We start from the raw sequence: 13,844 nt of genomic DNA on the forward strand, positions 1-13,844 counted from the left end.
AAATATTTTGGGGGGATCAATGAACACCAGTTTACTAAAAACTATCCAAAGTGGTTGTTAAAAGAGAGGTGAGGTGAATCCAAGGATTCATTATTCAGCAGACAACGAGTATATATAAAAGGAGTTTCCAGCACGAATGGCATAAATATTCAAACACACAAATACATACAAAGGCAAGCTTAAAAAGGTCTTGTTACCAGTGGGCGGAGGAGCGAGAGATAGACAAGAAGAAAAACATTACAGTGTACAAGCGTGGATGAAACACATAGGTACATAGCTCCCTCTAAAAGACATACATTTGAAATAGGGCACCCAGCTCTTGAGAGGCGCTCTTAAAGGATATATGCAGGTTAAATTTAGGCAAGCAGTGAAGACAGAGACTTCTTTGTCATGAATGATAATTAAGATAGCCTTCAGTGTGCTAAATGTTACAAGGAAAGGGACAGTGTAAAGGGAATCAGCGGCAGCTTGCTAGTGTTATCCCACAGGAAAACGTCTGGTGCTGTGTAAAAATTTGTCGGTATGTGTTGCTTTTGATGGAGGCTTGTAAGTCTGGCAGCATGGAATAAATTTTTGCACAATGCGACATAGGCGCTGGAGATTGTCAGAAGAGGTTACAGACAGGAAAAATTCGGCAGGGACGATCAACGAATCAATATACACAATTTCAGCAGCTGAGACACACAGGGCATGCATAGTCCGAGGAGGACTTAGGGAGGCTGAGTAAACCAGTTGGAGCCATTGCAGCAGGACATCTAGGCTTCTTTGAAATTGCAATGAAAATTTTCAACCTATCTGTTGGCTGAATGGGTGTAGGCATTTTTCTGATGTAGGATGATGCCCTGGAGATTCGCGAATGATGTCCACAATAGAAAGGTGAAAGTAGTGTCCCTGTCAAAAGTAATATGCTCAGGGGATTCAAATATCACTATTCACCCTGAGATTAATGGAGATGTATATGAAGTGGACGATGCAGTTTGCATGGGAAGGGCTTAAGGTCAACGAGTGGAGCAGTCAATAATGGTAAACAGGTAGCAATAACCTTGTGATATGGGTAGGGGACATACTAAGTCAACGTGAATCTGGACAAAACGACATTTTTGGTGGAGTAAAGGTGCACACTCATGAATCCATGTATTGATATACATTCAAAGTTGGGCTTGAAGTACAGGAAAGAACCCAATCCTTAGCATCCTTAGTAATGCCGTGCAAAATGTGCTTTGTCTTCAATAGCTGTGTAGTACAATGGCAAGGACACGGATGAAGTCCCACACCGCAGGTATCCATGATCGTAGTCTATCAGTACCGATGTCACAGAGGAGGGTGGCATAGGAGTCGTTGAGGGTGACATCTTCCCAACAGAGGGATATGTGGGATGTCCTAAATGGTTGGTATTCAGGATCTTTTCATTGGGCATCTGCCAAGGCATTGTAATCTAATCCCATTTGAATGGTGGCCAATGTGTTTCTTGTCAGTGATTCGGTAATGTGATCCATTTTCCCAGGAATATGTTGAAGGGTGCGGTTTTTTTCAGCCATGACGAAGAAATGTCTACGTTAACAGGTGGACCCGATGTGGAACTGTTGATTGAAGGCATGCATCGAAAGCCTTTGGCCTGTGCAAATTGCGAAAGGTATACCTTTTAACCCTGGATAGGTACGGTGGGTCGTTTGCGACCCCGAGCGTAAAAAAAAAACAGGTTTTTCTCACGTGACTCACCCCTGTGACTGAATTTGTGGGTGATCGACCTGCAGGAGGTGTCTCCCCTACACGCTCTAGTAGTGTCCAGATGTGCATTGCTGTAGCTGTACTCCTTCCCCGATTTCTGAGACGCGTCGGGGTCGTTCGCGTCCGAGTTTACCCTTCTGAGGTAGTTTGCATAATTATCAAAGTTATTACGTATTATGAAATTGTCGTAGAATGGTGCAACTTGTATAGGTTATCAGTTGTGGAAAGTGTTGGTGGATTGTTTGGCTACCATGTGCATGTTTTTTTTTTTAGTTAAAATGTCGTTCATCACCACGAGGACCATTTTACCGCGAGTGCCCCTTTTTCATTTTTTTTCATTTTTTTGCCAAGTCATTTTTCCGTAAGATATTGCCAAATAGTGTCGTAAAACTTTTGCTTGTTTAGTGTTGGAAAGTGTGTCTAGATGATCTGGCTACCCATGCATGACTTTGTTTTTGTCAGATACGACGTAGTTATTGGTATATTGGGTATTTAACTGCGGTTACCAATTTCTGTTTTTTTTCAATATTTGTAAAAATTACTACGTAGTAAGGAATTGCCGTATATTATTCATTTTTTTTTCATGTTTATGTGTTAGAAAGTGTGCCTTGATGGTTGGGCTAACACGTGCATGTCTTTTTTTTTATCTGAGATGTCGTATATTAGAATGTCGGGCATTTTACCGCGAGTGTCCCTTTTTAATTTTTTTTAATTTTTTTGCCAAGTCATTTTTTCCGTAAGATATTGCGAAATAGTGTCGTAAAACTTTTGCTTTTTTAATGTTGGAAAGTGTGTCTAGATGATCTGGCTACCCATGCGTGATTTTGTTTTTGTCAGATACGACGTAGTTATTGGTATATTGGGTATTTAACTGCGGTTGCCAATTTCTGTTTTTTTTTCAATATTTGTAAAAATTTACTACGTAGTAAGGAATTGCCGTATATTATTGATTTTTTTTTCATGTTTATGTGTTAGAAAGTGTGCCTTGATGGTTGGGCTAACACGTGCATGTCTTTTTTTTTTAGCTGAGATGCCGTATATTAGAATGTTGGGCATTTTTCCGCGAGTGCCCCTTTTTATTTGTTTTGCATTTTATTGCTTAGTCATGTTACCGTAAGGAATTGGCAAGTAGTGTCGCAAAACTTATATTTCTATAGTGTTGGAAAGTGTTTCTAGATGATCTGGCTACCCATGCCTATTTTTTTTTTAGCCAGATATGGCGTATATATAAGTATGTGTTCGATTTTCCTGTGATTGCCATTTTTTCGTTTTTTCCCATTTCTTTCAAAATTACTACGTACTAAGGAACTATCACAGAGTAATATTTCATTTATATGTTTATTTGTCGGAAAATATGCCTTGATGGTTTGCCTAGCACGTGGCTGAAATTTTTTTTTCTGAAATGCCGTATATTAGAATGGCCATTTTTCCACGAGTGCCCCTTTTTATTTGTTTTGCATTTTTTTGCTTAGTCATGTTACCGTAAGGAATTGGCAAGTAGTGTCGCAAAACTTATATTTTTATAGTGTTGGAAAGTGTTTCTAGATGATCTGGCTACCCATGCCTATCTTTTTTTTAGCCAGATATGGCGTATATATAGGTATGTGTTCGATTTTCCGGTGATTGCCATTTTTTCGTTTTTTCCCAATTCTTTCAAAATTACTACGTACTAAGGAACTATCACAGAGTAATGATTCCTCTAGATGTTTATTTGTCGGAAAATTTTGTTTACTTTTTTTTTTATTGAATATCATCAAATTTTTTTAGCTAAAATATTGTTTTACATTTTTTTTTTCGATTTTATTTCCCTTCAAAAAAATTTTTTTGGGTCAGAATTTTAATTTTATAGTCGTAAAATAATCGACAATTATCCAGCAACCCACCATACAATTTTTATGCATATCCAATAATAATTAGATTAGTAAATAACACCTTGAAATTGACATACCCTTCCTACATTTCAAGTGGCAGATTAGGGAGTCTGAGTCAGTGTGGTTGGCGGCCATTTTGTGGACATATCCGAAGCGTAAGCTGCCCTATCTATATATATTCTTGTTCCCTATAGAATTTGTGATATTTTGGTATATTTTTACCTGCATAAATATCATATTATATATTAAATATATGTATTTTTTTACGAAATTTCCAAGTACTCAAAAAATTACCTTTAGATATGGCCCCTGATATAAATGTAATTTACAAAATAATGAAGATTTTTTTACATATTTCTATTTTAGGATAACATATGTTTATTCCCTAAAAAAATTAGCCACTTCCTATTTCATTTGGGTACCCAAAAAAATTCATGAAATTTGGACAATTTTTTTTGGCCAAAAAAAGTTACCCTTTTTTTCTCATTTCAGATCTTCACCTCCATGGGTCTGACTTCATCCAAAATACATCAAGATGTGTCCTAAACATTCAAGAATCAATTCCTAAAAGGATTTGTGTATATATGTATAAACTTTTTTTTTATGAATTTTTATGTCAGGTCTTTTTTTTTTTCTACTTAATTTTTTAAAATATTTATAATAAATAGTTTTTCTGCAGATGAGTAGTATTTATCTTTACAGTTGTTTTAAGCATTCATTGAATTTTTTTTTGGCAAAAGAAAAAAGGAGGTTACTGCAAAAACTGATTTTTCAAGAATTTTTTTTGGCGTCGGGGTCGTTCGCGTCCGAGTATACCCTTAAAGGGGTGTCCGAGGACCGTACCTATCCAATGTTAAGAAACAGCGAATGTGTCGGACAGCAAAATGTATCGCCAGCAATTATTGGTTGAAGGTAGAGTAGCCAGATTCGACCTCGGACAGTTTTCTACCAAAGAATGCCAATGCATGAGGTGAGCCATTTACTATCTGCTCAGGAGCTGCACTAATAGCGATAATACTGGCATTGGTGGAGTAAAAGAGAGAGGCATATAGCATGGGAAAATTGAGAACATCAGTGGTTTATAAACAAAGTAAAAACTCAAGAGATTCGTAAAAAAAATCGGAACTAAACAAAGGAAACACTAAAGAAAGGAAGAAGCCTCCAGACAATGAAAAGAAAATTTGGAACAGGGTGGCAACAAATATTAACTTTGAATGAGGAAAAGGGAAACATTTTTAACAAAAGAGATGGAGTGATAAAAAGTGTTGAAGATTTCTATAAACTGACACACATTAGTGATATATATAAAAAAAAAATTGCCAATACAAATATTGTAACATCGTATCCGGTAGCAAAAGTAGAGGTATAGAAAACGTTAAAAATGATGAAAAGAGACAAAGTAAGGGTAGGCTCCATTTTGAAGGGGTGCCAATCGTAAAAATATTTCCCAAAAATACACTAATCAAGACACGCTAATGAAATTTTCAGCGGTATTAGCACTATAATAAGGCATATCCTCTGTGAGTTTTATCACCCTAGAGAGAAAATAAAGGATTTTATGAATAAAAATGTGAAAATCGGTGCCATTGTAATAAATGTTATTTGGTGATCGGTGAGAAACTACGGTCTTGAATTGAAATTCGGTCTGTAGGGATGTTTGTATATCCACCTGGAACATGCACACGAAGTTTTATCAAAATCGAACAGTAAATAAGCACACAGCAAGAAAAAAACGAGCAATAACTTTAGTGAAAGCCCCGCCGATGATGGAGCGATACCTAGAAATAAATATTCACCAAAAATTTAAATCTTAATTTAGGGACAAAACCTTCTGTTTGTTTGTAGGTATTATGTCACTTGATAGCCTAAAACATCTTAAAATTATATTATTCAAGGCATAAGAGCAGGACAAGCAAAGAAATACACCCCTCTCCCGAAAAAAAAAAAAAAAAAACGAGGAAAAAGCTATTTTTTTCTGATGGCACAGGGAAATGGGAGATAATCTCATAATAACCCCTGAACTAGTTTTCTTTGATGAAACTGATATTAGAAAACGACTTCGACCAATTTTTGAGAGGTATACTATAAAAATTACACTATTGCTAATGATATTTCTTATTTTTACTATGAACATAAGGGGAGCGTTGACGACCATGGGGGGCATTATAGAGGCTGGAGATGAATTCTTCACGTATCATGGCCTTCTGCAAGGCCAAAGGAAGACTTTTAGCAAAGAAAAAAAAAGGATAAAAATTTGGCAAATATCAGCTCTTCAAAGTGGAGCCTACCCCACAGACAATGGCTATACTAATTCACAAAAAGGGAGACATATAGGACCTGAAAAATAACCGTCCAATAAGTTTGCTCTTAGTATTTTAGTAAATATTTGTAAAGATCATATTAAGCTGAATAAAATGATAGCTCAAAGACGAGGAGTAGATGAATCTAATGTTAGAGCACAACAATCTAAAAATTAAATAAAGATAGTGAGTAAATTCAGATTGTGAAAGGAGTTAGACAGGGAAACCCAATCTCCTCTAAGTTATTCACTGCATGCCTGTATTTTTTCTTTTCAATTTTAGCTAAGGAAAATGTAGGGATTAATCTAAAAGGGAAATACCTTAACAACTTATAATTTAAGAATGACATAATTCTAGTTAGTGCATTGGGGTAGGTAGTATAGAAGATGATGAAAATTTGAATAGAGAAATCAGAAATAGAGAAGTGAAAATGGAAATGATTTAAACTAAGAGAATGATCAATGAAAATTAAGCAGCAACAAACAAGGGTTTCGATGAGTCACTAGTGATTTTTAATTAATATACTTACTTGGGACTGATAGTAAGTGTTTCCCCAGACCACGAGACAGAAATAAAAAAGATAAGCATGGACTGGGGAGCTTTTAGTAAACAAAATGATTTTATGAACAGTAAAATTCCACTTTCTCTGAAATTAAAAGTATTTAATCAAATTATCCTACCATCAAAGCGTTAGTACAAAAGCTAAATACTCAAACTCAAACAGCTATAAAAAGAATAATGATGGCAATAACACTAAGAGACTGAGAAAGAGCCACGTGATGTAAGTGGATGCTATAGTTGAGGTTATTCTAAAAAAGAAATTGATATGGGAGGGAAATATAATGAGAGAGGAAGATGATAGAGGGCACCTTAGGATAACCGAGTTGGTCGATGGAGATTACAAACAAAGAAGGGCAGAGAAGATTAGACAATGGATTGACTAAGTAAGAAAATTATCGGGTATAGACCGGCATATAAAGACCATAAATAGATGCGAGTGGAAAGACATTTCTGAGCTTTTAGTCCTGCTGTGGATTAGCTACGTTTGATGATGATGTATATAAATTTGTATATAGGTTTATTAAAACACAACAACCAGAGCATCAGCAGCTGCAACAACAACAAATACTGCCGTTTTTTTAATCCACGGTAGGAAAAGTGCCATACACATGTCATTGGTCATGTCTAGAACTTGACCATTTCATCTCCATCATCAGTGGTGGTGGGAGACTTTAGTCTGATCGCTCACAGCAAACCTACCTAGTATAGTATGCTTATCATAGGAATACAAAAATTCTTTTATCATGTGTGTATGTTTATGTTTATATGTGTCTGGCTGTGAATGTATGTGTGCTAGTATGTATAAATATAATTATTAGTGTTTGGACTGGTAGAATGTTTCTTTAAGGAAAAGTATTGTTCTTAGGCTAAATAACTTGAAGCGGATTCACTTAAAATAGGAGGAATCTATATGCAAGTGAATTATAAAAACTAAATTCTAGTTTCTCAAAAATATGATGTAACAGAAGACAGACTTTATAATGGAAAAAGTAGGGAGACAATCATTCTTCAGAAATAAAGATCTGAAAGAAAAGATTCCTATGAAAATATTGTGATGAATAGCTATGCGAAGGAATTAAGTCCTAGCAATGTTAGAAAATCAAAAGATATTTGTGATTAATTTACATTATAACAATTTTCATATAATCGGAAAAAAGGGTTTTAAGTTTTTATATAATCTTTCGATTAGAAAGATTGTTCTGTTGCAATTTCTACGACGCAACATATACTCATTATTTGTGTTATTTTTTTTTTCATGATCTTAGCTAATTTAAGTCTACCAAAGATTGGAGTAAACAATATTAGTATTTACAATAAACTATTCAATCTCTTACTTTTCCTTTTTTTCTTAATCTTTCATTCTCGTAGGGCAAATGGATATCATTTACTGAATTGGATTTAACCATGTTTGGCTTTATTAGAAATTTAATTAAGCATTGCGTATGTTGTTTGGGACAGGTTATAGTTACATATTACATGGATTCAAAATATTGTAAAATATCATTGATCAATGCATAGATAACAGAGTGTCCTTTGTTATACAGAACTTTAACATTTGAAGAATGAAATACCAAGGTAAGCTATGTTCAATAAAATAAATCTATCACGAAAAACATAGAACGTTCCTAATAAATTTTCTTTTCCCTGAACTTATAGTTCATAAAAGCAGGTTCAAGGAAAAATTTACAATTCTGGATTATTTTTATACAGAAAATCAAAAAAACCCATTAACTCTCCAATTTGATACACAATGAGAGTTAGAGTGCTGAGGTTACAGTAACCAAATTATTTTTGCATTAGAACATATTTCTCATAACTTTTGTTTATGAAAGCTAATTTGCTTAATTTATAGGACATGTAGTATGAATAATTCATAATATAAACAGTACCATGGTAACATACGGGTGAAAGTGGGAAAAAAATCGCTACAAAACCTTTTTTGGCGTCTATTATGTGATATTTCCTAAATCACATAATTCAAAATCAATATTTCACTTTGGGAAAAATTATGAACAATGCCATAATTGTTTTCGTCATATACGCAAATCCAATCAAGGCGTTGGAATTTCATGGGATTTGATGGAACAGTAAGATGTTTACAAAAGAGGATGTGGTGTATTTTAGAATATTATTAGTAAAATATACACTTCGGCTAAGTTAGCACCATCTCAAAATTTATAATAAATTTTATAGCATTTGTGGACTGAAAGGAGAGCCTCCATTTATAATGTAGTTGAATTAAGGAATTAAGGTGGTTGTATGATGTAATCATAATTACTTATAATTGTATATTTTTTTAACCTTATATAATACAGAAAATTAATGTTAAACAAATTATGAATAATATTAGAGAAAAGGTATTGCGCAAAGTGGTGGTGTTTTGTTGGGGTCTTGGGGAATGTAGGAGGTTGACTGCCGGCCGTCATTTCGGTGTGTGTGTTGACAGGTGTCGGTTAGCCTCCTAACCAGGTGTGCTAATGTAGGCTGACTTCGTTTTTATTTATTTAAAGAGGTAATACGTCCTGAGTGTACTGGCAGAGGTGTAGGGCCAGCACTACACCGGTTAAGCATGTGTGGAGATTTGATATGGAGCGCCAAGGTGTAAGTTATTGTATTGATTATTCATATGTTCTTATAATTATGATGGATTTTTAAATGTTATAGTTGCATATGAGGTACTCTTGTTTTTGTAATGGAGTTAGTATTATTGTTGTGTTTTGTGTTCAAAAGACTGTTTTCATTTTATATTTTATTCTACGAATATCGCTGTGATGTTTTGCATATTTCATCAGGATTACATTTTTCAGTATCTGTTTAAAAAATTGGGGGTTTGTTTTAATTTGGACACTTGTTTACAGGCTGAATGTTACTCAATAAAGTATTCATGTAGCACTTGGTGACTTTGTATCTACCCGATTCATACAATTCAGCACCTGCTACCCATGGTTGAAGGAACTTTGATTGGACATTCTACACATCCCTGCTAGTCAAAATGGATCGAGCCAAGACAGTGCGTACATCAGAGAGGAGGAAATTCAAACGAGCTCTGAAATTATTTGACGAGAGTGTGAAGTAAGATGACTGGACAGAGAATTTGAAGCCAGCATTTGATGAGGTCTGTGACGCCTATAAGAGGTTGGAAAATGCTAATGATGATTATATTTCGTGCATTGATGAGTCTCATGAGGATTTTGTTAGCCTGTTAAAATCGGCTGAAGATTATATAATGGAAGTGTATAGGTTGAAATGTTAGGCACATTCTCAAGTATTTGCGAAAATAGACAGTGAAAAAGGTAAGCAAAAAACAGACAACACAAAGTTTATAGTTATGAAGCTTGAACCTCCTTGATTTGATGGACAAATAAGACTCTACCCCTCCTTCAGAAAGGACTTTGACAGATTAATGATTAAGAACCATGGGGAGGATCCATATGTCCTTAAGCAGTGTTTGTTAGGTGAAACCATGAAAGTGATACTTGGGTTGATGATGATTTCCATAAGATGATGGCCAGGCTTGATGAAAAATTTTTATATGTGACAAAGGTGGTGGACTCTGTTTTGTGCGAGATAAGAGCCCTTAAGCGTCTTCCAGAAGGCAATATCAAAAAACTTGTGGAATTGGTGAAAACTGTGGAGAGGGGATGGCTTGATATGTTTAAGTTAGGTGTTAAATCAGAAATGAATAACACTACTGTAATTACCTTAGTAGAAAAGCTCTTACACCAAACATTGAAAAGAGAATGGATTTTAAAAGCTAGTTAGCCCCAAAGTGAGAAGGAATTTTAAAAATTATAGAATTTTCAGAAAAGGAAAGGAAGGTATTAGAGTATGTGCAGGAAGGAATGAGGTCAAGTACAACCACTTATAGGGTAGCAGTGCACAGTGCGATTCATGAAGATCACTGTTATTCAGATAACTTGAATGAAGCAATTAAGCAGTTAAGAGAAAACCAGGAGTATTGTTGATGATTGGACATATGCAGAGTAAAGAGCAAAAGGTGGCAATATTATGGAATCCAGGTTCAAATTTAACCATGATTACGCATCGGATGGCAAACAAGTTGGGTTTGAGAGGTAAAGATGTAAGTCTCACTGTAACTAAAGTTGGGAATAGCACTGAGCTGTTTGACAGTAAAGTTTATAATGTGCCAATTACTGATTTGACAGGTAATGAATGGACTATTGAAGCTTGTGGTATCAATGAAATTACATCTGACATTGCTGAGTTTGACAACACATTGATTGCTAAATTGTTTTGTGTAGAGGAGTGGAAAACTTGTCGGCCAACAGGTAAAGTAGATTTGTTAATTGGCGTGGATCACAGTACCATCATACCTCTAGTGATTAGAAATATTGATACCTTACTGCTAATGCAAAACAATTTTGGAATGTGTGTAAGAGGTCCATATCCAGCTATGAATAAGAATATGTGTACCAATAGTGTCTTAACGGCAAAGATTAGCCATATGACTGTAGCTTCTGAGGTCAATGACATCATAGCACGATACAGTGAGAACCTTTCAAAACAGTTAGAAGATTTTTTTCAGTTGAAAATCTTGGAACTTCATGTATACCTTAATGTAGTGGCTGTAAATGTGTGAAGTGTTCATTGAGTGGGGAACATAGCTTGAAGGAGGAAATGGAATTAAATCAGATAGAAGAGGGACTTCATTATGATTCAATAAAGGGGTATTAGATTGCAAGCTATCCATGGCTTGGGGATCCTAACAATCTCCCTAATAAAGATTACCTTGCATATGGAAGACTAAAATCTAATGAACGGATGTTAATAAAGCTCGGGAGCGATTACTCTAAAAAAATATAATGATCAGATTTTAGATATGGTTCATAGTGGGGTTGCTAGAAAATTGAACATAGATGAGATAAGTAGTTATAATGGTCCCGTTCACTACTTACCCCACCATGAAATCCACAAGCCAGACTCTGTTTCTACCCCTTTGAGAATTGTGTTCAACCCTTCTTCCTCTTACCTTGGTCACGTACTTAATGATTACTTTGCAAAGGGCACTGATGGGCTAAACGACATGATAGCTATACTGATATGTTTTAGGCAGCATGGTGTGGCCATCGTTGCATATATTAAGAAAATGTATAACTCAGTGCGAATTTCAGAACTTGATCAACAGCCTTATGTAAAACCACTGAGATGGATGAATCCTTTCCCCTAACTGCAGAGATGATCAGTCGCAACTTGTATGTTGATGATATATTGTCAAGTGTATCGCTGGTTCAAAGGGCTAAAAGAAGTATTGTAGAAGCTAATGTAATATTATCACGGGGAGGATTTCAGATCAAGCATTGGTTTATGTCATGGGAGAATCCAGAAGATAATTTTCTTAACATCTTGAAAACTGATAAGGAAAAGATACTGCTATTGAACTGGAATCCTAAGGAGGACCTGTTTTTCTATGTGATAAAGATATATTTCTCTAATAAAGTAAAAAATATTCGAATGGAGCCACCCATAAAGAAATCAGAAATCGATGAGAAACTCCCTAATATGTTAAATTGAAGGATGGTACTCAGTCAAACTGCTTCGGTGTATGATCCCCTTGGGTTCATTGTGCCATTCACCCTGAAAGAAAAACTGCTTATGCACGAATTACTAACCATTATCAGTGAAAATGCTCGAAGATTAGACTGGGATAAAGCAATGCCTCAGTATATGTATGAAAGAGGGAGAAAGTTATTTAAAGAAATGTATGAGTTAAAAACCTTGATGTTCCATAGATGTGTGAAGCCTAAAGATGCCGTTGGTAAGCCTGATCTAGTAATTTTTGCAGATATGAGTAAATCAGCTTATGGAGCCTGTGCATACTTGAGGTGGAAAGTGAGGGAGGGAACCTTTGTAAGTAAACTCTTGATGGCAAAGAATAGGATTGCCCCTACTCGACAGCTCACCATCCCACGGTTAGAGTTGTGTGGGGCTGTGTTGGCCTGCCGGTTGAGGACTGGGATTGAGAAGGAAATAGACATTGAACTTGAGTCAGTCATATTGATTCATCTATTGTCAGAGCAAAAATTTGTAATAAGGCAAGCAGTTTTGATATTTTTGTCGCTACTAGAGTAGCAGAAATTCAAACTATGTCAAAATCTGTTGAATGGTTTTGGACATCCTCAGGAAATAATCCAGCAGACTTAACTACAAGGCCTACACACCCTGTGCTTTTAGATTCTAATTCTTCATGGCAGAATGGACCCCCATTTATGTGTTTACCTGTTAGTGAATGGCCCATCAGTCAGTCAAATGATCTCAAACAACCAGATATTGCTCAGGTCAAAATTTAAAAAAATCTATGTAGGGATAATACTGCTATAATTGATGTAAATAGATATGGTACTTACAGTAAGCTTTTAAGAGTGACTGCTAGTTTTGAAGGTAGTTAGGTTGAGGTAATTTAAAGGTGTCTTTTTAGTTCCTCGTTCAGATGACTTGAAAGTAGCAGAGGATATATGGGTGGGGTGGGTCCAGAAGACTATAGCTGATGACTGGGAAAAGAGATATGAGAGACTTGAAGCTGTGATGAATGGGGAAGGTTTAATATGTGTTGGTCAAAGGATTTTAGTAGGGCTGAAGGATAATTGGAACAGGAGTACATTCGTATTGTTACCTGTGAGGCATTCATTCACAAGATTGTATGTTAAACACATCCATGAGATAGATCATGCTGGTGTAGAGGTAACCTTAGCCAAATTGCAATCAAAGTTTTGGGTACCTGGAGCCAGGAAACTTATAAATTCTTTGAAGGCTCGGTGTGTCATTTGTCGTAAATTTGCTAAGAAGACTGAAGAGCAATGCATGGGTCAGTGTCCATCTGAGAGACTTCAACTTGCCCCACCTTTTTTCATTACAGCTATTGATTTGTTTGGACCATTTATTGTGAAAGACACAGTTAAGAGGCGCACTAGAAAAAGGTTTTTTGGATAATTTTGAATTGTATGGTGAGTAAAGCTGTGTACTTAGATTTAGAAGAGGGCTATGATACAGAGAATTTTTTAATGACATTACGTAGCTTTGTCTCTATAAGAGGATTTCCAAAGTGTATACATTCAGATGGAAGCACACAATTAGTAACATCTAACAAAGAATTACAAACTATGGCCAGGAACTGAAATATGACAAAAATTTCAGAGTCTAGTAGTGTTTTCGGAATGAGTTGGACATTCAACAAGTCTGCAGATGCTCCATGGGAAAATGGTTGCTGCGAATCTATGATATAGTCTGTGAAGAGATGTATTATGATATCTGTTGGTACTAATATTCTTTCATGGAGTGAGCTTCAGACTTGTATGTTTGATATTGCTAATTTATGAATAGTCGTCCAACTGGTCTAAAACCAGGGCATCTATCTTTGCCCTAATGA

At 35.6% G+C, this 13,844-nt stretch overlaps 1 protein-coding gene across 1 annotated transcript; it reads left to right on the forward strand.

Annotated features, from left to right (window-relative positions):
- Positions 1-12,564: 12,564 nt before the first annotated feature.
- LOC137656211 (uncharacterized) lies at positions 12,565-13,408 on the forward strand. The gene is made up of 2 exons (XM_068390382.1): positions 12,565-12,718; positions 12,909-13,408. Exons 1-2 carry the CDS (start codon positions 12,565-12,567, stop codon positions 13,406-13,408), a joined length of 654 nt encoding a protein of 217 aa, XP_068246483.1.
- Positions 13,409-13,844: the final 436 nt, after the last annotated feature.

The sequence above is a fragment of the Palaemon carinicauda genome, chromosome 17, assembly GCF_036898095.1.
Source record: "Palaemon carinicauda isolate YSFRI2023 chromosome 17, ASM3689809v2, whole genome shotgun sequence".
Taxonomy (NCBI): Eukaryota; Metazoa; Arthropoda; class Malacostraca; order Decapoda; family Palaemonidae; genus Palaemon; species Palaemon carinicauda.

Bases quoted from the DNA above. Each gene is read 5' to 3' on its own strand.
- LOC137656211 (XM_068390382.1), top strand. From the start codon at position 12,565: ATGTCAAAATCTGTTGAATGGTTTTGGACATCCTCAGGAAATAATCCA. The intron at 12,719-12,908 runs GTCAGTCAAATG...TTCCTCGTTCAG, and splicing joins TGTTAGTGAATGGCCCATCA to ATGACTTGAAAGTAGCAGAG.